We start from the raw sequence: 25,672 nt of genomic DNA on the forward strand, positions 1-25,672 counted from the left end.
CAGGTTCATGCATGTCGGGAAAATAAACACATCCTCTTCTTTGCAAATCTAAACCTGAACAAATGCGGGTTCGTAAGCACTGTACTAAAGCATCCATCCATTCTCTATACAGTCTGTCACACAGGGCTACATATACAGACAATCACACTCACATTCACACCTACAGGCAATTTAGAGTAACAATTAACCTCAGCAGATTTTTGGACCGTGGGAGGAAGCCGGAGTGCCCGGAGAAAACCCACGCATGCACAGGGAGAACATGCAAACTGCATGCAGAAAGATCCCAGGCCCAGGCTGGGATTTGAAGCAGTGGTCTTCTTGCTGAAAGGCGAAAGTGCTAACCACTACTCCACTGTGCAGCCATGTACTAAAGCAGTATTATGTAAAATAAATGCTCCTGTGCGAGACAAAAACTCCTACAAAGAAAAAAAAGAAGGAGTAAAGAGAAAAGGAAAATAAACATTCCTATTTGTCTTCTACTGAAATTCATCCATTTTCAGTATTTTCTGGCAAAAACACTGTTTTATAACAATCATGGATTGTGTCTCACAGCAACAGGCTTTCCATGAACATAAAAAATACTCAAGCATTTGCAAAGAGAAAAACTTATGTGAGTTGATTTTTACTTATTCAGTGTGAAGAACTTTTGCTGCTTATGAATGTGGTCTGTCACATTCATTCCCATCTACAGTAATGCATTCGTTTTATGTTTTATGTGCATACATACATAGAATTTTTTTATTTTATTTATTTTGTGGCTCATTTATGTGTGTGTATGTATATGTATATATATATATATATATATATATATATATATATACCCAAATCAAAAAATGAGCAAACAATGAAACTAAAAAATAATAATTATAATATAGAAACCCAAATACAAAAAAATAAAATAAACAACAAAATAAAATACATATATATATATATATATATATATATATAGTAGAATAGTAGAAAAGAATTTTTCAAATAAATAAAACAGATTTTTTATTTCTGCAACAGTGGGTTTTTACACTGTTTTCTAATTTTCTCAAGTTCTACTATCAGACTGATACTACAGCATGAGACCATAAAATAAATCATGGCACAGTGGAGTTCTGCACCTGAATGTGTCGCCTACACGATCCTGAAAGTAAATGAAGTTTTCTTCATCGATCCTCATGAGGTCGCCGGTGTTGAAGTAAAGGTCTCCTTTCTTGAGCACATTGCGAAGTCTTTTCTTCTCCGTTTGCTCCTCGTTTTGGGCGTAGCCGACAAACGGAGCGATGTCTGTGATCTTTGACACCAGCAGTCCCGTCTCACCTTTAAAAAAATAAGAAAAGATGAGCCTGAAACTGTCACAGACAAGATGTGACTGATTTAACGACTGCATCCATTCTTCACCTTTGGGACCTCCACACAGAGTCCATTAGCATCTCTGATCGGCTCGTCTCGCTCTGTGTCGTACTTAACAAGAATGTAGGGAAACAATTTCTGCAGGAGGAAGTACAGGTATTGTAACAAGCACAAAACATCTCAGAATAAAGCACTGTCTGCATAGAAACAAACAATAAAAGCACAATTATTACTACTACATTTTAGAGCTTCTGTGTAGGCTACATTTGAGCTTCATTTTTCTTCTAGAGATCAGTGTGTGGAGTGAAAATAATCTCAACTAAAAGTCCATTGCAAACATTTCCAGAGCCTTTAATCACATTTCCACGGTCTTCCAATAAACCAAGTTCAGCAGCTGTTCCACTGTTCACCGTGAGATGGAATTGAAAGCTCAGGAAAAGCACGTAAACTGAGTTGGGATCATCTTTAACACACAACCCTTTCTAAAAAAACTCAACATAATTTAAAGATGTTTTTTAACCAGATGTGGTTTTAGTTGATCTCATTCTTACCCGGTGCAGAAAGTTGACCCGTCCGATGGCTCCAACTTTCCCTGCGTAGTTGATGAATCCCACGTTTCCCTCGGTGGAGGCATAAAACTCTCGAATCTGAATGTTCCCGAAGCGACTGACAACTCTCTCCATATCTCTGCTCTGATTCCATTACCGATGGCCAGTCTGACTTTGTGATCCTTGTCGTGTCTCTCTGCATTTCAACATAAAAAATTATAAAAACAAACAGATGAAGCATTTTGCCAAGTAAAATGGTTAGAACATGCTGCTGTCAGTCCTTCAAATTTATTTTTCTTGCAAAAAGAAATGATCTTTACTTACTTATTTTTGGGTTTAGACGTTTTTGCATTGCTTATGGGATTAAAAACAACATGTGGACTAGCATTTAACTGATTAGACTGACAGCAGTGTATAATTTGTACCTGCCAGCAGTTACAATAGCTTTGATTTAATTCCTCGCTCTGTAATCAGTCAGTAAACACAAAAGCATTAATTCTAACAGAATGAAGACTTCTGTTGTTTGTCATAGTTTGAGCCCTTTTAAAGGCTTCAGCATATAAGAAAAGTTGACTTTCTGGTTGAACAGAACCCTGAACATGTTGCTCAACATCAGCGTTGAACCTTTAATGCTTCATACCCCTACAGCCATTTTCCATGATCTTATGGAAAACATTTCCAAGGACAGTGGAGGCTTTACAGGGGCAGATTAAACATTTTAGATCAACCATATGGGTGCAGTTTCTTGGTGTCAGAGCTAGTTTTTTGTCAGTTGCTGTGTACACACTTCTCTACAGCCCAACTACACCCCTGTCAAAAGTTTTAGGCCACGTTGTCATTCATTGAATGAGAAAGTGTCCTAAAACTTTTGACAGGCGGGTGTACATCTGTTACAGAGGCTCCAGCAAGCACCAGTGTTTGTCTCCACCTTGTGTCTTGTCCATTCCGGTTACATTTTTGTAAATAAATATAATCAAAGAAGATAAAAACATGAAAACTGCTTCGCTTTTACAGTTGAATCTCTTTATTTTTAAAGAAAGTGTTTTATATTACAGATATTGGCACATATGTTTTTTATTCATATTTTTTTATGTGATTAAACTCATCCTCTGATGGGAAGCACATTGACCCACTGACTTGTTGCTTGAAAAAAATTACTACACAATAAATGTCATGATCATTTTAAAAATAAACTGTTGTGTCCTTGAGCTGGAAGTTTAATATTAACCATCCTGAACCCCAAGTAGTTTTAAAGGCATGTACATTTTTACTCTTGTTACATTTTTAATATGAACTGCTTGTGCACCTCAGTGGAAACAGCACAATCATGGATAGAAGTAGAGAGAACAGAAAAATATATTCTCAGTAATGTAACAGCATTATAATGTCTCAAACCTAAAAATCCAAATACCTTGAATAAGTTGGTTAATTTTTACTACGTTTACCCCAGGTGCCTGCAGTTCAGCTGAAAACTCCCTGAATTTTTGCCATGTGACCGTTGCTTGCAGATATGTAACAAATTGTTTCACGGCTGTGAAAGGGAGAGCAGAATTTTTGCTGTTTACAGAATCTATTTAGCACAAACTGTTTATTTTTTTTTAGCAATTTTAAAAACTATTTTGATGGAATGTCACAAATTTAAGCTGCGATTTGGTGAAGCTCACAGGTGAGTAGTTCAAGGATCATTGGAAATAATAAGACTCTTGCTGTTTTTACAGTTACTGGCTCTGATAAATGCTGAAATTTTGGTGATTTTCAGAGACAACTGCCTTTCAAACCTGAGAGCAAGTTTTTGGGGTTCAGAGGCTTTAAAAGAAGCCGGACTGAACTGTTGGTGAACACTTAGAGCGCGTTCATAGTTTGAGGTTTCCTGACATGATGGAGCTGTAGACACTGAGCTGTCAGCGGTACGTAACTCCTCTCTTTGTCATCGAGGATGTAAAGCGGGTCCTGGATACGTCCTGGATCAAAACTCTCCTCCATTAGCTTCCCTTTCATCTGCTTGAAAGTTCCCGTCACTTCTACAGCGTTCTAGATGGAAGAAAATCACATTAACATGGAAACAATGACACAAAGGTTTATAATAATAGAATTAAAAGACTGAAAGCAACATTTCTTGATAAAAAAAATTATAAACAACAATGTTTGAATTACCTGTAGTCTTATAAAGCGAGGTCGTGCATATGAAGGCAGGTAGCTGACCACATGATTGTATATTTTCTTTCCATCAAACTGAGAATCTTTCTTCACAGTGACAGCTGCCATCCTATCCGGCCCTCATGGCCTGAACACAAAAGAGAAATAAATTCACCAAATCAGTAACTGTATATTCAGTGCTCTGCCATTTATAAGTTATTATATTCTCAGTAAATGCACCATTACATCATAATGTACATTGTAAAAGAAAGAAAAGTCCAGTAGCAAGGCAGCAGGGGTACAAAATCTGTGAAAAAAAAATGGTAAAAACCGTCAACACTGTGAAACTAACAGTAAATTAATTCTACTTTTAGATGGAAACTGGAATTTTATGGCCACACGTTGTAAAAATGTGGAAATGCTGATTTATTTTTTCTATTTCGACTATTTCATTTTTGCCCTGTTTATTCACTGTCAATTAATCAAGTTAATTAATTTGATTAAGTAATTTTACAAGATATCTGTAATGTGAGAACGAGAAACATTTGCAAAATAACAGTTATAAAAAATATTTCTCATCTTTTAGTCCTTAATGTAGATAATTTTCTTTCAATGTAAACATATACAAATAATTCAATATTAATGTTGATGAAATAATCATATTTTACTGATTTAAAAACAGTTAAAAATTGTATCATTTTACAGTCACATGCTACAATTTTTTTGAGTTTTGATGAGGACATTATTAACAGTTTTGGTCTGTTTCTGTTGTTTGATTAACGGTAAACATGTAAATGAATGATTTTAATAGCTATTATCTATTATTTAACAACACAGACATCATCGGTCAAATAATAGTTAAAACAAACCAAATATTTTTAGTTTATTTTTCACCTGGCACTTGGACTCCGTAAACGTTGGCTTCTTTGAGACACTCGCTGATCGTCAGGATGTCGGACACTTCAGTTGTTGCCACATTCTCCCCTTTCCACCTGTGGGCTCAACAAGTTACAACTTTAACTCAAAATGCCTTTTTAAGCCTCAGGAAAAAGTATAATTTGCAGGTTCATGCATGTCGGGAAAATAAACACATCCTCTTCTTTGCAAATCTAAACCTGAACAAATGCGGGTTAGTAAAGCACTGTACTAAAGCAGTATTATGTAAAATAAATGCTCCTGTGGGCGACAAAAACTCCTACAAAGTCATTACAAAAAAGCAATAAGAAGGAGTAAAGAGAAAAGGAAAATAAACATTCCTATTAGTCTTCTACTGAAATTCATCCATTTTCAGTATTTTCTGGCAAAACACTGTTTTATAACAATCATGGATTGTGTCTCACAGCAACAGGCTTTCCATGAACATAAAAAATACTAAAGCATTTGCAAAGAGAAAAGAACTTGTGTGAGTTGAATTTTACTTATTCAGTGTGAAGAACTTTTGCTGCTTATGAATGTGATCTGTCACATTCATTCACATCTACAGTAATGCATTCGTTTTATGTGTTGTGTGTTTAACCCTGTAAGACCCAAATATAGAAAAAATTAGCCAAAAAAATTAACAAAAATTATATATGTATGTATATATATATATATATACACACAGTATCTGTAGTTTATTTCATTGTTTATTTTATTTTTGCTCATTTTCTTCCGTATTTGAGTTTCTATATTATAATTATTATTTATTTTTTAGTGTATGTATATATATATAAGCTGCGATTATATAATATATTATATAGAATAGTAGAAAAGAATTTTTCAAATAAATAAAACTGATGTTTTTTTTCTGTAACAGTGGGTTTTACACTATTTTCTAATTTTCTCAAGTTCTACTATCAGACTGATACTAGAGCATGAGACCATAAAATAAATCATGGCACAGTGGAGTTCTGCACCTGAATGTGTCGCCTACACGATCCTGAAAGTAAATGAAGTTTTCTTCATCGATCCTCATGAGGTCGCCGGTGTTGAAGTAAAGGTCTCCTTTCTTGAGCACATTGCGAAGTCTTTCTTCTCTGTTTGCTCCTCGTTTTGGGCGTAGCCGACAAACGGAGCGATGTCTGTGATCTTTGACACCAGCAGTCCCGTCTCACCTTTAAAAAATAAGAAACGATATTGTCATTTCAGACCACGCCCCGGGATGTGTTGATATTAGCTTTCCCAGGCATGTTCCCTCTTGTAGACAAGGGAGACTTAACTCTAACTTGCTAGCCCATGCTTCCTTTAAAGACTTTCTTCATACACAGATTTCCTTGTTCTTTGACACTAATGATTCTCCAGATATCTCTAGATGTACTCTATGGGAACTTTTAAGGCTTTTATGCCCGGGAAATGATTTCATATGTTTCAACCCTAAAGAAGCTAGAAAGGGTGAAGTTGGAGGCACCCACCAAAGAGATATTTAGAATTGACAAATTGTATGCTTCAGCTCCTACCCCTGCTCTTTATAAAGAACGCCTCCAGCTTCAGTCCAAATTTGATTTATCTACAAATAAACACAGAAGCAGTTATTTCTTGCTAAACGACATTTCTTTGAGTCTGGGGATAAAGCGGGAAGATTAATAGCAACACCAGGCGCGTTCAGCCACACTATCCAGATTGATCCCCAAGATCAAGCCTGCATCAGGAGAAGCTACCTCAGATCCTATTGAGATTAATAAGATATTTTACTCTTTCTACTCTCATCTTTACTCCTCACAATGTCTTCCGGGTATCTGGGATGGAGATAACCCTTTAGATAAGATTGTTTTTCCTAAATAGACGAAAATTTGTGTAAGGAGCTCGGTGGTCTAATTTCTACTGAAGAAGTACAAGAGGCTGTTATGTCACTTCAAAATGGTAAAACTCCAGGCCTTGATGGGTTCATTGAGGAGTTTTTTAAGCTGTTCTCAGTTATCATTATGCGAGTTTTCCAAAAAATGTATAACGAATCCTTTGCTAAGGACCACCTCCCTCCCACCCTGTTGGAGGCCTCCATTTCTCTTCTGCTTAAGAGTGATAAAGGTCCCGTCCACACGAAGACGAAACGCTGAACAGTTTCAAAAACGATCGCCGTAAAGACGAAGGCGTCTCAGAAAATGTGTGCGTCTACACGAATGCACTCGATACGCATGGAAAAGCACATGCCAGACCTCTAGGGGCGCTGTAACGATATGACGGAAACACGCGCAAACAGAAGAAAAAAAACTGTGGGCATGTGCACTTGCGGCAAAAGTTGTAAACAGAGAGCTTCATCAGCACATTTGCTACACTGTATGCTGCCATTGTTGTTGTTGTGGCCGCATGTGGCGCATGCGTGTCAATGAAAATACGAAACTATGACGCAAGCGTATCTGAAAAGCAGCGGCTCGCTCGTACACACGGAGCTGTGTAAACGGCATTTCAAAATCTGTCCACTCTGAAACCCGTTTTCAAAAATGATCGTTTACAGACCCCCAAAACGCCGTCTTCGTGTGGATGATACGCAGATTTGGCAAGAAACTTATGCGTTTAGACCTCGTTTCATCTTCGTGTGGACGGGGCTAAAGACCCTCTTCTTTGCGGTAGCTATAGACCTATCTCTCTTTTAAATGTCGACCTAAAGATCCTGTCAAAGATCCTAGCCCAACGCCTACAGAGGGTCTTATCAAGTATAATATCAATTGATCAAACAGGTTTCATGCTTGGAAGGCACTCATTCCATAATACAAGGAGGCTCCTAAATATTATCATTGCTCCTAGCTCAAACATTCCGGAGGTGATTATCTCATCAGATGCAGAGAAGGCCTTCGACAGCGTGGAATGGAGATTCCTTGTTTTTGTTTTGCAAAAATTTGGTTTTAATTCTGATTTTATAGCCTGGGTCAAATTGCTCTACACCAGCCCAGTCGCCTTGGTCCACACAAATGCCCATTTCCTCTTCATCATGGAACCAGACAGGGATGCCCTCTTTCCCCCTATTATTTGCCATAGCCATTGAGCCTCTAGCCATCTGGTTGCGTCAGGAGGGTGGGTTTGAGGGCATCACCAGAGCTGGGAAAATTCATAAATTGTCGTTATATGCTGATGACCTCCTTCTATACATGTGTAATCCAGCTGCCTCTCTCCCCATAGTTCTAGATATATTCAACAAATTTGGGTTCTATTCTGGCTATAAACTTAACCTCCACAAGAGCAAACTTCTTCCCATTAATTCACTGGCAAAAATATTCCCCCGTCCTTTTTCCCTTTCAAATATGTTATAGATGGATTTAAATATCTGGGGGTGTATATTACAGACTCAATTAATCGACTTTTCTCCAAACATTTCTCTCCTCTCATTGAGAGGTGTAAATTAGATTTTGTCAGATGGTCTGGTCTCCCACTATCCCTAGTAGGTCATGCAAGTTTAGTTAAAATGGTTGTTTTACCAAAGCTTCTTTATCTGTTTTCACATATCCCCATTCTTCTTAAAAAGAATTTTTTTAGATCGCTCGATCGACTCATCGGCTCCTTCCTATGGGGTATAAAAATCCACGCATCAAAAGATCAGTGTTACAGCTCCCTAAGGCTCTTGGCGGCTTAGCGTTGCCCAGTTTCTTACACTATTACTGGTCCTGTAATATTAATAAACTTTTGTACTGGATTACCAACACATCAGATGAAGAGCGTCCTGCATGGGTAGATATGGAACTGGCATCTTCTGAACTTTCTCTCAGCTCTCAGCCCTGATCTGCTCTCAGCTCCCTGTAACTGTCTCCAATTTTACCTCAAACCCAATGGTAACTAACTCTGTTAGGATTTGGATTAGGGAAAGCCTGCGCCTCCACAGGGCTTCAGACCTTTCACCTATTGCAAACAATCATCTATTTCTGCCCTCTTGCACTGATTTAAACTTTCAGCCCTGGTCTGATAAAGGGATAACTACATTTAAGGACCTTTACAACCAAGAGACTTTTTTTCAGATAAGACATTTCATTCAGAACCAAAACCCCAAATTCCCTATTCGCCCCCAGAAACTCCGGCTGACTGACTGTTAGCTTTTGATGCTGAACAAAAGCGACTTGTTTCCAGCATTTACAGCCTCATCAATTCTACCATTGACAGCCCAGCTACTGGTCCCAAGGTTTCATGGGAGCAGGAGCTTGGAATCACACTGCCTGATGATTATTGACAGTTGGTTCATTCTTCTTCAATTTGTGTGAGGCATGGCCTTTTACAATGTAAAGTTGTACACAAAGTTCATTACACTAATTCAAGGCTATCTCGGATTTACCCCAAGGTAACTGATTCATGTAATGGGGATGGCTAGTAACTACGTCATCGTGTCCAAAACGTCACTTCCGTGTCCTACCAAACCAACGATATAATGGTGCTGTGTTGTGTCCTGTGTTGCAACAATAGAAATGATGTAAATAAAACGATATCTTTCAACCACTTTCCTCTGGACGAAAAGGAGAAGAGAAGATGGCTGACACTGATAAGGTAAGTCGGATTTCTAATCTTAGAAAATACATTTAGCGCCGGGAGCTAACGTGCGCTAGCTAGTATTAGCCGCTTGAATCATGTTATCTTTTTGTGTTATGAGGAGTGTTTGGGCCACATTACAAAAGAAACTAAAAGTGGTCGAGATTAAAGTCTCTGATAATAAGTTTATACTTTTAATTTATAAGAATAAAGTCTGCCGAGGGAGACTTTTGTCCCAGTTTTGGGGACTTGGACTTGCTTGACCAATCTGCCCAAAATACTCGACTTGACTAGGATATGGGTCTATGTGACTTGTATTTAATTGAGTCCAATACTTGGACTGACTTGCTAAAAATGTTTGACTAAGATTGTTTTAACTGTTATGGATTCATGATTAGTGTAAAGAGATGCGTAGTTATTTACATATGCAAATTAGCCATGTGCTCCCGGCAGAAGTTAGCGCTAGAGTGTGCTGCTGGGAATCTTTAGAGTATACTTTTCAAATCTAACATAACAACTCTAACAAAGCCAAGTAAACGACATTTAACCTCACACAGATGATAAAGCTAGCTTTATTTCTGACATCCTGTGTTTGTTAGCTTACACTACTTAGCTACTCACCTCAACACTGTACGTTTTCCTTTTCATTGACGCCTGCACTTTCCCTTTAAAACCACCTGCCAGCACACTAACTCTTACAACTCTGTTTGAGTTGTAAGAGTTAAGACCTCGCTTTACCGACTTCGGAAAATCCGCAAAATAAGATGTCACAGTGAAAAAGGTGACCGGTTCTTTCGCTACTGTCATTGTGTTTTCATTCGGTACGCCGCGGCTTGGACACGGAAGTGGTCCATGACGTCACACTAGCCATCCCCATAGATGTAAACGACCATTCCCACATGTTTTGGTCCTGTCCCAGGCTTGCCACATTCTGGTCTGAAATCTTCAAAACTCTCAGTACAGCATATAACATCACTATTTCTCCTGATCCTCTATTGGCGCTGTTCGGTACTCCCCTGGAGCCTCATGCCTCTAAAGTTGTGCAAACTGTTCTTTCCTTTACCAGCCTACTGGCTAGGCCACTCATACTCCTCAACTGGAAAAACTCTCAACCTCCATCTCATGGTAGATGGGTGAAGGAGGTGTTACTGTCCATTAGACTTGAAAAGCTTAGATTTTCCCTTCATGGTTCCCTGAACTTATTTGAGAAGACTTGGAAACCTTTTTTAAATTGTATTGAATCTTTGACATCCGTGCCTGATTGTGACGACTGAGCCTTCCTTCGTTTTATGATTTGTTTTAATTTTTTTATTATTATAAGAATTATAAGAATTTCAGTACTTCGTTATTTTGATTATACTTGTTTTTATGCCATTTACCCACTTATTTATCGTTATTTTCCTTTTGTTTTTTTATTTGTTGTACGTATGTTGTGCTGGTTATACATTGACAATGCCTTTTTTTGGGACAGGATGGAAGGGGAGGGTGAGTGGGAGAAAAAAATATATTGGAAAAAATGATCATTTGGAAGCCCTCTGCCATACTGTATCATATGTCATGTTGATGTCATTGAAATTGCTTCCAATAAAGATAGTTAATAAAAAAATAAGAAAAGATGAGCCTGAAACTCTCACAGACGAGATGTGACTGATTTAACGACTGCATCCATTCTTCACCTTTGGGGACCTCCACACAGAGTCCATTAGCATCTCTGATCGGCTCGTCTCGCTCTGTGTCGTACTTAACAAGAATGTAGGGAAACAATTTCTGCAGGAGGAAGTACAGGTATTGTAACGAGCACAAAACATCTTAGAATAAGGCACTATCTGCATAGAAACAAACAATAAAAGCACAATTCATTACTACTACATTTTAGAGCTGCTGTGTGGGCTACATTTGAGCTTCATTTTTCTTCTAGAGATCAGTGTGTGGAGTGAAAATAATCTCAACTAAAAGTCCATTTGCAAACATTTCCAGAGCCTTTAATCACATTTCACGGTCTTCCAATAAACCAAGTTCAGCAGCTGTTCCACTGTTCACCGTGAGATGGAATTGAAAGCTCAGGAAAAGCACGTAAACTGAGTTGGGATCATCTTTACACACAACCCTTTCTAAAAAAAAACTCAACATAATTTAAAGATGTTTTTTAACCAGATGTGGTTTTAGTTGATCTCATTCTTACCCGGTGCAGAAAGTTGACCCGTCCGATGGCTCCAACTTTCCCTGCGTAGTTGGTGAATCCCACGTTTCCCTCGGTGGAGGCGTAACACTCTCGAATCTGAACGTTCCCGAAGCGACTGACAAACTCTCTCCATATCTCTGCTCTGATTCCATTACCGATGGCCAGTCTGACTTTGTGATCCTTGTCGTTGTCTCTCTGCATTTCGACATGAAAATGATAAAAACAAACAGATGAAGCATTTTGCAAGTGCTGCAGAAATCAAATAATTTCACGCTTGATGCATTTAAGAAGTCAAAAATTACTACAATCTAGAAATACTGGTAACTGGGTCAAATAAATCACTTGTCAGCATTTTGAAAGGTGTTCATAAAGTGTTATACTTTTAAACATGCTCATGTTTCATAATAAACAGGCATCCGTCATCTAATGAGGCCTTTAATCATTATTATAATTAATTCAGGCACCTTAATGATCAAGGTTACTTAATCTCTGTCAGAATTTGACACTAGAATCCAGTTCACACGAGCAAAAATTCCTCAGTGTGACTTAAAAATTCCAATCTCTTGAAACGATGCATGAATAATGTATAAGAAATAGCATTCATTATAATAAATGTGACCCTAAAGTTATATAGTAGTACAAGGAGATTTGGTTGCCAAGTTACTTGATATGGTTCTCCTCAGTAAAGGCCAGCATCTATTCCTAGAGGTGACCAGATAAAGACAAACCACCTCTCTGACTCGTGCAGGGTCATGCAGTAAAGTGAGACTGCACTTCATGTGATGCAACCAGATACTCTGAATGGCATACGCAGAAGAATGCATACAGTATTCCTAAATAGACAGATACAAATGAATCTTCAGAGGATTTCAAAATATGTGCCACCATTCTAACGCTTTAAAAATGCCTGATTTATGTTATTCTGCTCAACAAACCCCACTGTTACTGACGCAGGAGGCTGGAACCCGATAGTTGCGATTTAACGATTTCTATTTTGGCAAGCCAGCTGTGCCGTGCTGTGGGAATGTACAGATTTGGAAAGTTATCTCCGACTAGATCAGCCTCTCTGGCAGCTTGCTGCAGCCGGTTCACAGTCATCTGCCTCTGCAGCTGTCTTGTTTTACAGCAGTTTAGGCGGCAGAGTCGAGGTGTGGTGCTCACAGCGGCCTGCAACGGATCCTCTGTGACATAGTTTGAGCTGCAATCACTCTAACAATTGTAAAAACAAACAAATATATCAAATTATTAACATGTCAGATCGATACTTGTGGGAGAAAAGTGGAAAGGCATGGTCGTCAACGCGACTACGCAAGACACCTAAGAAGAAAAACTAAGAAAGAGGGTCTCTTTAACCCTCTGGACCCCAAAATCCACCAGCACGTTTGAAAGGCATGTTTTATGCCAAATTTACACCATTTATCAGAGCCAGAAACAGCAAAACACATAAAGATTCATCAGGTTTTCATCTTTCTAATGTTTTACGAATGTATGATGTGTCACGTGGTTCAGTCAGGAAAAATATTTTAAAATATGCTTAAAATTGTAATATCTTGTCAAAATCACTTCATTCTACATGTCAAAAATCAATCATTTATACTAGATCCGGGGAAAAAAGCAATAAAAAATCCTGCGCTCGCCATGAAAAACTCAGCTGTGACCAATGGTTACGAGGCAAAAATTCAGAAACTTTAGAGTTGAACTGTAGGCAGAGCAGAGCAGAGAGGAGAGGAGAAGGAAAGCTGAGAGGAAAATAAAACAAACATGATTAAAAATTAAAGCAGCATGGCTCAACAAAGGCACACAGGTGAGGAAGTTCTTAGGAGATACATTTAGCATGGTTACATATCACTGTAGAGTTTATGAAAATGTAAACAAGCCTCGTTAAAAAAACAAAACTCTCTCTAGTAGTGTGTCAACTTCCATTCCCCCCCCCCCCCAACACTGGTAACACTTTTGGGCACCTGAAAGAATGCCGATTCAAATCTGAGCTTAAAATTGTGATATTTCTTTAAAAATCACTTTAATCTAGTCGTCTTACTTAAAAATTGCCAAAAATATATTCTTTGCAGTCACTGCATTCTGTAAAGAAAACACAAAATGCATCAGTTTTCAATGCAAACAGTCATTTAACAATAGTACAAGGACAATTAAGCTGAACTGCAGGCTGTGTTTAGACAGAGCAGATGGGACAATATGGAAACAATTTTACATACAAGTCATAAAATGCCTGTAGTATGTTTGTTGCCATTTTTAAAACTGATTTATTGTATTGTAACTGTGCCATACAGCACAAAAGAGATTTAAAGGTCCCTCTCTGTCCAGCCATGGTTGTGCTGTTTCAACAGAGGTGCAGGACTTTAAGTTGTAGTAAATAATGAGTCCACAGTGAATAAAACCGTGACGCCCAGAAACTGTTTGGGGTTCAGAAGGTTAAGCCTAAAAGACGGCCTCTGCTTTGGTTTTAGTTGAAAGTTTTAACTTTCACATGATCAAAACACTGCTGCAGATGTTTTCCCACCACACAAAGAAAGCAAAATGAGGGAAACCTGGAATGAATAATTCTTAGTAGTACAAAAAACTAAAGATTAAAGAGCAGCATCAGCAAAATAAAATGGTTAGAACACGCTGCTGTCAGTCTTCAGATTTATTTTCCTGCAAAAGAAAATGATCTTTACTGAAATAATCATTTTACCTTTGGTGTGCTGCAGAGGTAACGCATCACCTCTCCAATGTACTGCACAACAGTCACGTTGTATTTCCTGCAGTCATCCCAAAACTGGGAGGCAGAAAACTTCCTCTTCAGGATTATAGTTGATCCTAGACGGCAAAATGAAAGAGATGATTACACTTTTTGTATTCAAATGCCAACATTGCAAACATTTGCCTACATTATTCTTATATTTTCTACAAACTTTAGACAAATGAGTTTACATTATATAAGACTCATTCCAGCAGTATTGAGCAGTGTACCACTTTACTGTGAATGCTGCACAACAGAAGCCAGCCTGTTCTGTAGCTGAATATGTGCTAATCAGTGACACAGAGCAGCGGTGTGAATTTGGCTTATTTAGAAGAAAGCACTTTGAAAGGATCTGTTCAGATTACTGGTTCACGGTGACAAAAGAGTCTTTGAGCTGGTTTGCATCGGGGCAGGAGAACCAGAGTTAGAGGAGGAGCGGCTTTTGTGTCGGAACAACTTCGGTTCAGTTTTTACTTTAATTCTGCAACAGGAGCCTCTTGTTTAAGCTGTGTGAAAATCTCATGGAACAGAATGACGCTTTCTGGAATCTGTGTGATTTAGGGGACACAGCTGAGGCACTGACTGTAGTTTGAGTGGCATTTCTAGCAGCAAATGGAAATAACTGTGAGAGATGGGAGGTGGGAGAGCAGCAAGCGATGAATCCTCATGTTGGAATATGAATAATTATAAAAAAAAAACTAAATATATACACTACTGTACTAACGTTTAGGGTTACAGAAATGTCTGTATTTTTGAAAGAGTTTTTTTCAATGAAGATATCATTAAATGAATGATAAATTCAGTGTAGACATTGTTAACGTGGTAAATGACTATTCTAGCTGGAATATCTCCATAGGGGTACAGAGGAACATTTCCAGCAACCATCACTCCTGTGTTCTAATGCTACATTGTGTTAGCTAATGGTGTTGAAAGGCTCATTGATGATTAGAAAAACCTTGTGCACTTCTTTTAGCATATGAATAAAAGAGTAGGTTTTTATGGAAAACATCACAATGCCTTGGTGGCCTTGGAAAAAACACTGATTGTCAGGCTTTCATACTAAACAAAACTCAGAAACTAATCCTGTTGCCGGGTGGAACTTTCTGTATCATGATTCTTCTTCGAAATCCAGTTTCAACATGTGTACGGTTAAATTACTCCAAATCATGGGTATTTTTATTGTGTTTCAGCAGAGTTGCATGTCAGCTGGTGTGCTCCAGCTACAGTGACTAAGTAGAGGAGTAAAACGCAGGGCAACTAGCATCCGTATGAGGACTCACTGCTGATACATCCTATTAGTTCTGATGTACGGATGTGAATCTTGGAACATAAATAATAAAATGTCAAACAAAATAACTGCAGCAGAGATGTGGTTTTACAGACACATGCTACATATATCTGATAGAATAACCAATGAAGATGTTTTAAAAATATTAAACAGAAATTATACGCTACTGAACAAAATAAGGAAACGACAAGTAACATTTTTTGGACACATCATGAGGAAAGAGACCATGGAATTTATCGTCACAACTGGAAAGGTGAATGGGAAGAGAGGACGAGGCAGACAGAGAATGAAAATGATAGATGGGCTGACATCATGGCTACACATGGAACGATCAACGGTCACAATTCAGAAAGCAAAAGATCAGATTAGATGGAGAGAAATGATCGCCTACACTGATTGGCATGGCACTTGATTGATCGAAGAAGCAGGGACTACTCAGATCTCCACATTTTAGAAGACGCAACAAGTCACATTTGAGATGTTTTGAGCCAGGAAGCTTCAAAATATGCAACCTTGACATAGTTTTAGGGTTTAAATCAGCAACTTTTCTGACGTTAAAAGGTCAGAAATGTATAAAAATAAATAACACCTCCATGTAAGTGCAGTAAGTAAAGGATTCATCCACCCGATGAGGAATCTCACACAGCCCTCACAAAGTTCCATCCATCCATTATCCACACTTCCCTTAATCCTCCATATGGTTGCTGGAGCCTATCCCTGCTGACTTAGATCGAAGGCAGAGTCCCTCACAAAGTTGTTCAGGTAGAGCAGCCTCTCGGTCACCTCACCTGTCTCAATGGAGCCGATGAAGCCGACGACAAATCCGGCCGTGTGGTACAGAGGCAGGTTGACGTAGATGACATCCTTCGAAGTGACGCCGTTTGACGATAGAACAACCAGAGCTGTCAGCAGGCGGTTCTGGTTGATCACGGCTGCCTTCGGGAGACCTGGAATACAACACAAAGAGACCAAAGAGGGATGTTGCTTCTGTTTATGTTACAGGTGCAGATCATAACAGGAAAACTTACCTGTAGTTCCAGAAGTGTAGATATAAACTGCAGGACTTTTGGGTGTGATGTTGGATCTGAGGGATCGAGGCAGCGGCGCGTCTGAGGCCTCGTCCACTTTATCAGAGAAACCTTCGATTCCAGGCGTGTCGCAGTGTTTGGTCATCAGGAGGACGATGACACCCTGCTCCGTCAGCGAGGGTAGCACATCCTCTACTGCCTCCTTTAGCTCTGGGTGAGGACACACAGCAAATTTACAACCAGAGGAGGCAAACTTTAACTATAGCCATAAGATAGAATTATCATTCAGCTATCTAATGATTATTATTTACAAAACTCAAAGCAACATCTCTTTTGTTGCCAGATGTTGCTCAGGAAACAAAAGTACATACCCCAAGAATAAATGCGGTGTCTAATGAGCCAGCAATAAGATACAAGTATAATACATTACTGAATAAAGTACGCTAAAATAAGGCCACAACAGAAAAGTAAGAAGTGATACTGGCAACGATTTTTGAGGAAGGAAAGGCAGTGTCAGGCATGAAACTTAAATACTGCACTTTTGACTGGTATATTGCACCAAGCCCTTAAATATTGCACATAAAAAATTAATACTGTACATGAAAAATATAATATTGCACATGAAATTGGTATATAGCACATGAAATTTAAATGTTACATCTAAAAAATATATTTCAATAATAAATATAATAAATATTGCACATGAAATTGAACTATTGCATTTGAAAAATACTGAAAATGCAATACTGCACATTGAATTCAAATGTTACATCTAAAAAAAATATTGCATCTTAAAAATAGAATACTGCATGAAACTGAAAGACTACATTTGAAAATTGAAATTCTACACATGAAGCTGCAATATTGAGCATGAAAATCAATTATTGTACACAGCACTGAAACTGAAATTGATATTATTGTTCTGATTTGGACAAGGTACGTTTTATCCGTTTGATTCCCGGCTATAAAAGACACAAGCAGAAACAAAAAAACAAGCCGTTTTTTCGTTTTTTCATTTTGAGCAAAAAACAAAAAAAACAGGAAACGGTTCGTTTTTTCGTTTTTTCGTTTTGAACAAAAAAACAAAAAAAGAGGAAACGGTTGGTTTTTTCGTTTTTTCGTTTTCACCCCCAAAATGAAAATACGACTCAATATTCCGTTTCATTGGTAGGCGGGGCTTCGGAGCCTGCCGGTGCACAATAAAGCTCCTGCCCATCACAATAAAGCTCCTGCGCTGGCAGGCATAGACAGACTGACTTTCATTGTATTGCCTGCCCCCACTGCACTTCCCCTAACTCTAAATCAAAGCAAGTCGTGTACACAGTAATGACAGTCATAACCAGTGGTGTAGTCTAGTTTTTTCTACTGGGTATACTCCAACCTCATAAACCAAAGCCAGGTCAGGTTCTCATATGTGTGCGTGCACTCACACGTCCACGCGTACACACACACACACACACACACACACACACACACACAGCAGCTCCTTTATTTCAAACTACCAATTAGATACTTATAGACATTATAGCGTCAGCAGCTCCTCCTCGTGCCATCAGGTAGACCTGATGTTTCCTCTCCATCAGGTAGACCTGATGTTTCCTCTCCATCAGGTAGAGCTGATGTTTCCTCTTCATCAGGTAGAGCTGATGTTTCCTCTTCATCAGGCTCCCTTTCCTAAACTTTAACCTTATCTCCAGCTGTAGTGTTCCCTAAAGCGGCAGTATTCACAGGACAAGCAACAGGCTTATTAAAACACTGAAATAGTTTCATTTAGCTTTGCTTTCTTTTTCTTATTTTTTCTCCACTGACTGATGTTGGGTCATTAGAAGTTCTAGACTCATGTCCCTCTTCTTCTAAGCCAGGGGTATTCAGCTAAAATTCAGAGAGGTCCAGTCAGCAAAGGTCCAGAACATCATAATGTCTAACTTAAGTTACTGTGATATATGCTGATGTAACCTGGTAGTTTTATTAGAGTCTGCCTGTAATCAAAAACTGACCGTCAAATAAATTCAGTACGGTTCAAAAACATTTAGACATTTATTAATAAATAACTTATATGTAACTGTATATCTTAAAATAAAGTGCGGAACTTAAAAAAGCATGACTGAACAACCTGAATCAACTTCTATACATCTTTAACAATAATTAAATCTCATAAATGTAAACATGTGAACACTTTTTACATTTTTTTCTGTCTCATATCACTCCCCTAATATCTCTGCAGCTTAATGGGAGAACTGAGCTGCTGCTTGTTTGAGCCGTTCTCAAAACATATTTTGATTATGTTCATAGTTGAGAAAGCTGCCTTACAGCTGTATGTTGAGCCAAACATGGTCAGCATGTGACCACAGTCTGTCCTCTAGAGATGTATAAGGCACAAAAGATACGGTCCGAATTTCCATATAACCACTTAAAAATGCGCAAACACATGTATTAGTATGTTTTTTTTTACATAACGTTCACTTTTCTCTGTGTCAGGAAGCGGTGAAGCTGTATGGGACAGGGGAAGGTGTCTGGCTGAGAACAGGGCTCACTAAAGGCCGACCGCGGTCCGGATCCGGACCCAGACGCCGTCTATACGGGTGTAAATTTGACAGGTCGCTTCTATTTTACCGGTGCAGCTTTCCAGTGTTTATCATTGGTCTATCGGCTCAGAAACGCACAGACCAATTATGTACGAGTTCAGGCATCCGACGTGACGCTACTCAGCCAATGACGTCGCTGAATCGCATCGCAGCTCTGCCTTCAAAAAGCAGCTGAGCGATAAGGGACAGAGAGGACAGTAGTGATGGAAGTTCGGCTCTTTTCAGAGAGCTTTTGGCACTGCTTCCAAAGAAAAGCCGGTTCTTTCGGCTCCCAAACGGCTCCTAATTTATTATTCTTTGTAGTCTCATGTTTTTGCCTAACCTGGCAAATATGAATCATTTGTGTTTTGACAAACTCTTTTTCATTCAGTGTTTTTATGAGAAGCCTTATAATTGACTCATTTTGTACATTTGCTCTGTTACAAAAACAGGTATTCTTGCTTTTGTTTATTATTTCAACCAAACTTTTTTTGCACAAAAAAATAAATGAACAAAACTCTGCACATGAACCCACAGAACCAGAACAGAAACAGAACCAGACTCAGTATTCAAACAGTATAAATGTCCTCAGAGCAGGCTGACATTTAAAAAAAAATCAGATGGCTGAGCTTGGATGGGCTGATACATTTCTTCTTTCAGTGAATATCTGCCGTGTTTTTGAGAAGATTCTCTCAGATGGAAGAAGTTGTCTCTCCTCCATCACCTTCACCAGGTGGGGCAGACTGAGGCCTTGTCCTGCTCCAGCTCAGTGGGTCATCTGCTGGTTGGATGAGGGCTTCCTCTAGATATGATCCTCCATTACCACATTAGCTGTAGGATTTCTCCTTGCAGCATCTCCTGTAGCTCTTCCATCAAAGAGCCTCCACACAGCAGAAGTTTGAGGTTCCTCCTCCACTTGGTCCTCTAATGGTGGAGGTGTCAGGCTGCTGCTCATATTCTCTGAAGTTTCTCATCAACAGCTCTGTTGTCACTGAAGGCAAGCTTCTTTAATCTAGGATCCAGTGACATGTATTGTGCTGGGACAGTGTTAAACTCCATACTCCATTAAATACGTTAGGAGTCGGCTCTTCAGATTCACTACAAAGCATCGGCTCTGAGAGTCGTATCTTTTGTGCCTTATACATCTCTAGAGGACAGACTGTGGTCACATGCTGACCATGTTTGGCTCAGCAAACAGCTGTAAGGCAGCTTTCTCAACTATGAACATAATCAAAATATGTTTTGAGAACGGCTCAAACAAGCAGCAGCTCAGCTCTCCCATTAAGCTGCAGAGATATTAGGGGAGTGATATGAGACAGAAAAAAAATGTAAAAGTGTTCAAATGTTTACATTTATGAGATTTAATTATTGTTAAAGATGTATAGAAGTTGATTCAGGTTGTTCAGTCATGCTTTTTTAAGTTCTGCACTTTATTCTAAGATATACAGTTACATATAAGTTATTTATTAATAAATGTCTAAATGTTTTTGAACCGTACTGAATTTATTTGACGGTCAGTTTTTGATTACAGGCAGACTCTAATAAAACTACCAGGTTACATCAGCATATATCACAGTAACTCAAGTTAGACATTATGATGTTCTGGACCTTTGCTGACTGGACCTCTCTGAATTTTAGCTGAATACCCCTGGCTTAGAAGAAGAGGGACATGAGTCTACAACTGTCAGGGTCCTCTCCTCATTCCCTCCCCACCTGGCATCCCAAACAAAACCCCCTCCCTTATCCTTTTCCTCCCTGTCTTGCCTCCTGTCTCCCATCCATCCCTTTTCCTCTGCTTTCCCTCACAGCACTGCACCTGAGTGGAGTTCGGCTTCACAGCCGTCTCCACTCAGGTAATCAACCTCCTCCACGAGTCCCGGGCAGCTGGAAGAAATCATCCTGATTACTCACCAAGCAATAAGTACCGGCTCAACACTCCACACCCTGCCAGATTGTTGAAATAGACTTTGCTGTCAGTTCACTCTCTAGCCTCCAGAAAGTTTGTTGAAAATTTGACGTTTTTCTAGCGTATCTCTCTCCTGCCTTCTTCCAGACCCAGCTGCCCGAGAACTTACCCACCCGAAACCCTCACCTGAACCCCCCAACCCATTCGGCACCGGTCTCCTCCCCACTCGGACCCCCCATTCCGCCCGGACCCCCTCCTGGAACCCCTGACCCATTTCCTTCCCGGCCGCTGGAGCTGCAGCAGTCAACCGGCTGCTCCCTGCCTCCTGGAGCTCCTCCCGGAACATCACCTGCGAGACGCCGTCTCTGCCCGGCCAGTCCAACACCTCGGCCCCCCGGATCGTCAGAGTGCTACGTCTCGTTCCCTCCGAACCCCTCCTCCTCCATCGAACTCTGAGCCCTTTGACGTCTGGCCGCCAGGGATCCCCCACAGCCATCTGCGACGCTCCGGTCCCGCCCGGACCTTGGACAACCGCCGATCCCCGTCCCCAGACCCACCCGGCCACATCCTCCCTCCACCAGCATCCCTGTTCCTGCATCCCGGTCTCTGCACTCCAGCCATATCCACCCCTGTACAATAAAACCCTTTTTCAACTTCTCCGGTTCTGGTATAGTGGCTCTCGGCTCGGGTCTGCCTAGCTAACTCGTGACAACATCTTCTAATGACCCAACATCAGTCAGTGGAGAAAAAGAAAGCAAAGCTAAATGAAACTATTTCAGTGTTTTAATAAGCCTGTTGCTTGTCCTGTGAATACTGCCGCTTTAGGGAACACTACAGCTGGAGCTAAGGTTAACATTTAGGAAAGGGAGCCTGATGAAGAGGAAACATCAGCTCTACCTGATGAAGAGGAAACATCAGCTCTACCTGATGAAGAGGAAACATCAGCTCTACCTGATGGCAGGAGGAGGAGCTGCTGACGCTATAATGTCTATAAGTATCTAATTGGTAGTTTGAAATAAAGGAGCTGCTGTGTGTGTGTGTGGACGTGTGAGTGCACGCGCACATATATGAGAACCTGACCTGGCTTTGGTTTATGAGGTTGGAGTATACCCACTAGAAAAAACTAGACTACACCACTGGTTATGACTGTCATTACTGTGTACACGACTTGCTTTGATTTAGAGTTAGGGAAGTGCAGTGGGGGCAGGCAATACAATGAAAGTCAGTCTGTCTATGAATGCCAGCGCAAGAGCTTTATTGTGATGGGCAGGAGCTTTATTGTGCACCGGTGGGCTCTGAAACCCCGCCCACCAATGAAACGAAATATGGAGTCATATTTTCATTTTGGGGGTGAAAACGAAAAAACGAAAAAACCAACCGTTTCCTCTTTTATTGTTTTTTGTTCAAAACGAAAAAACGAAAAAACGAACCGTTTTCTGTTTTTTTTGTTTTTTGCTCAAAATGAAAAAACGAAAAAACGGCTTGATTTTTTGTTTCTGCTTGTGTCTTTTACAGCCAGGAATCAAACGGATAAAACGTACCTTGTCCTGATTTACTCTCTACAGCCTGTGACCATCTAAGTAGGAGTTTAACTGAAGAATGTGCAGAGGTTAGAAGGTCTTCTCCTCTTTTTAACCCTCACAGCTCCTCATAAGCAGCTCTAACTGCCTCACATGGAGACTGAACTTTAAAAGCTGCATACCCGAGGATGCTATCAGCACCTTGGCCTTGGAGCAGCTGAAGCAGTGCAGTAGAGACTTTGTGCGGATGTTGTGGTTGAGCAGAGCCACCGGAGAGCCTAGCTTGGCTAAGGCCAGCCAGGTGAATATGAAGGCGGGTTCGTTTCCCGTGAACAGAGCCACGGTGCCCCCAGCCTCGTATCCGGGGTGATTCTGCAGCGCGTTGGCGATCTGGTTGCTCCTTCTGTCCGCCTCAGAGAACGTGTGTCTTTCATTCTCAAAGACGATGAAGTTTTTGTCCGGATGCGCAGCTGTTTGCTCCAAGAAACGGTCCAAAACAAAAAACAAAGGTCTCCTCCTTCTCCTCTCCACGAACCTCACCAGAATGCGCACAAGATCCCCGAAATACAAAACATCCATCCAAACATACGGGAAGAAAGTTCTGAGGACCAATGGAACTACGAGGATAGTGGCTAAAAAGAGTGAAATTAAAAACATCTCCATCGTAATCTCGATTTTAAAGAAAAAATAAACCTGCCTGTGCAGAAATGTGAAGCCCCTTCAGCAACCTTTACAGCGGGGAGGAGCGTTTTCTCTCAAGTATTTGAAGTTAATGGAAAATATAGCAAGAGAGAAAAACCAAAGCACGCAGAAAACACCAGGACATGTAAATCTGTCACACTTCAGTCAGGCTCACATGGAAGGAGGTTCAACTCTTTTGGGTTTTAAAGATGTAAACTAAACTCTGCAGCTCCTCTGCTGGGTCAGCGGGTGCAGCAGGGGTTAAATGCCAGCGATTCAAGTAACAAAGTTTGGCGGCAAAAATGCTGCCTGGAATCTTTCTGATCACTTTAAGCTGTGGAATAAAAGTTTCCTTTAGGTTAGTAGTTTAGTTCAGGCCTCTGCTTAAAAGTCACATGATGAATCTGTGGAGTCAGAGATGGGTCAAAATATAACTGAGGGACTTTTTGTAACTTCAAAACTATGGAGCAATAGGAGTGCCAAATCAAAATATAAATAAATAAATAAATAAATAAATAAATGTGGAAATATAAAGAGAAATAAATAATTAAATAAATAAATGTGGAAATATAAAGAGAAATAAATAATTAAATAAATGTGGAAATATAAAGAGAAATAAATAAATAAATAAATAAATGTGGAAATATAAAGAGAAATAAATAAATAAATAAATAAATAAAAGGAAAATTTTGTCTTTGCTTTTACCTTTTCTGTTTTTTCCTTTTATTTATTTATTTATTTATTTGTTTCTCTTTATATTTCCACATTTATTTATTTAATTATTTATTTCTCTTTATATTTCCACATTTATTTATTTAATTATTTATTTATTTATTTCCCTTTATATTTCCTCAGTCCACCAAGAAAAGGAAAAATGCAAATCAGTTTGCTCTGGGCGGGGATTCTGAACACAGGAGTCCTGCCTGACACCAGCTCCCAGCACGGCTGGAGTGAAGCCATGTCACCGTTGAGCTTCGGCTGATTCTGCCACTGATAAGAAAATAAACATTAATTTACCGAATTAGCAGCGTCCTTTCAGTGTCTGATGGCAGAATCAGCCGAAGCTCCACGGTGACACGGCTTCACTTCAGCCGTGATCGGAGCTGGCGTCAGGACAGAAACCTGTGTGTGGGTACGACTCCCCACCCTGAAAAGGAAGCCCCGCCCAGAGCAAACTGATTTGCATTTTTCTATTTCATGGTGTCAGGCATTATGAAATAACCACCAAGAAATAAAATGCAAATCAGTTTGCTTTCACTTGGTGGTCTGAGCTGTCAATCAAATGGCTCTAGGCGGGGCTTCCTCGTCGTTCCTGATCACAGGCCGCTCAGAGGGGCGTGTCGTGTCTACTCTTCATATGCCTGTGATCAGGAACGACGAGGAAGCCCCGCCTAGAGCCATTTGATTGACAGCTCAGTCCACCAAGTGAAAGCAAACTGATTTGCATTTTATTTCTTGGTGGTTATTTCATAATGCCTGACACCATGAAATAGAAAAATGCAAATCAGTTTGCTCTGGGCGGGGCTTCCTTTTCAGGGTGGGGAGTCGTACCCACACACAGGTTTCTGTCCTGACGCCAGCTCCGATCACGGCTGAAGTGAAGCCGTGTCACCGTGGAGCTTCGGCTGATTCTGCCATCAGACACTGAAAGGACGCTGCTAATTCGGTAAATTAATGTTTATTTTCTTATCAGTGGCAGAATAAGCCGAAGCTCAACGGTGACATGGCTTCACTTCAGCCGTGCTGGGAGCTGGTGTCAGGCAGGACTCCTGTGTTCAGAATCCCCGCCCAGAGCAAACTGATTTGCATTTTTCCTTTTCTTGGTGGACTGAGGAAATATAAAGGGAAATAAATAAATAAATAATTAAATAAATAAATGTGGAAATATAAAGAGAAATAAATAATTAAATAAATAAATGTGGAAATATAAAGAGAAATAAATAAATAAATAAATAAAAGGAAAAAACAGAAAAGGTAAAAGCAAAGACAAATTTTTCCTTTTTATTTATTTATTTCTTTCTTTCTCTTTATATTTCCACATTTATTTATTTATTTATTTATTTCTCTTTATATTTCCACATTTATTTATTTATTTATTTATTTCTCTTTATATTTCCACATTTATTTATTTCTCTTTATATTTCCACATTTATTTATTTATTTATTTATTTCTCTTTATATTTCCACATTTATTTATTTAATTATTTATTTATTTATATTTTGATTTGGCACTCCTATTGCTCCATACAAAACAGGTCACAATGTCTAAAAATGTAAATACAAATGCTGTAAAATGTCTAAAATCTAAATATTA

At 39.5% G+C, this 25,672-nt stretch overlaps 1 protein-coding gene and 1 long non-coding RNA gene across 2 annotated transcripts; one reads left to right on the top strand and one right to left on the bottom strand.

Moving 5' to 3' along the window:
• Positions 1 to 3,661: 3,661 nt before the first annotated feature.
• On the bottom strand, positions 3,662 to 23,668 carry LOC127530832 (long-chain fatty acid transport protein 2-like). Its single transcript, XM_051938488.1, is given in 13 exon segments — positions 3,662 to 3,781; positions 3,783 to 3,920; positions 4,044 to 4,153; positions 4,156 to 4,173; positions 4,920 to 5,017; positions 5,921 to 6,032; positions 6,035 to 6,118; positions 11,126 to 11,216; positions 11,632 to 11,826; positions 14,324 to 14,448; positions 16,448 to 16,606; positions 16,688 to 16,897; positions 22,860 to 23,668. Coding segments are annotated over 13 exon segments (1,860 nt in total). The 5' UTR covers positions 23,341 to 23,668; the 3' UTR covers positions 3,662 to 3,742.
• Positions 20,318 to 21,814, top strand: LOC127530846 (uncharacterized). Its single transcript, XR_007937551.1, has 2 exons — positions 20,318 to 21,223; positions 21,305 to 21,814. It is a non-coding gene; the product is annotated as an uncharacterized LOC127530846 (long non-coding RNA).
• Positions 23,669 to 25,672: the final 2,004 nt, after the last annotated feature.

The sequence above is a fragment of the Acanthochromis polyacanthus genome, chromosome 2 (genome assembly GCF_021347895.1).
Source record: "Acanthochromis polyacanthus isolate Apoly-LR-REF ecotype Palm Island chromosome 2, KAUST_Apoly_ChrSc, whole genome shotgun sequence".
Taxonomy (NCBI): domain Eukaryota; kingdom Metazoa; phylum Chordata; class Actinopteri; family Pomacentridae; genus Acanthochromis; species Acanthochromis polyacanthus.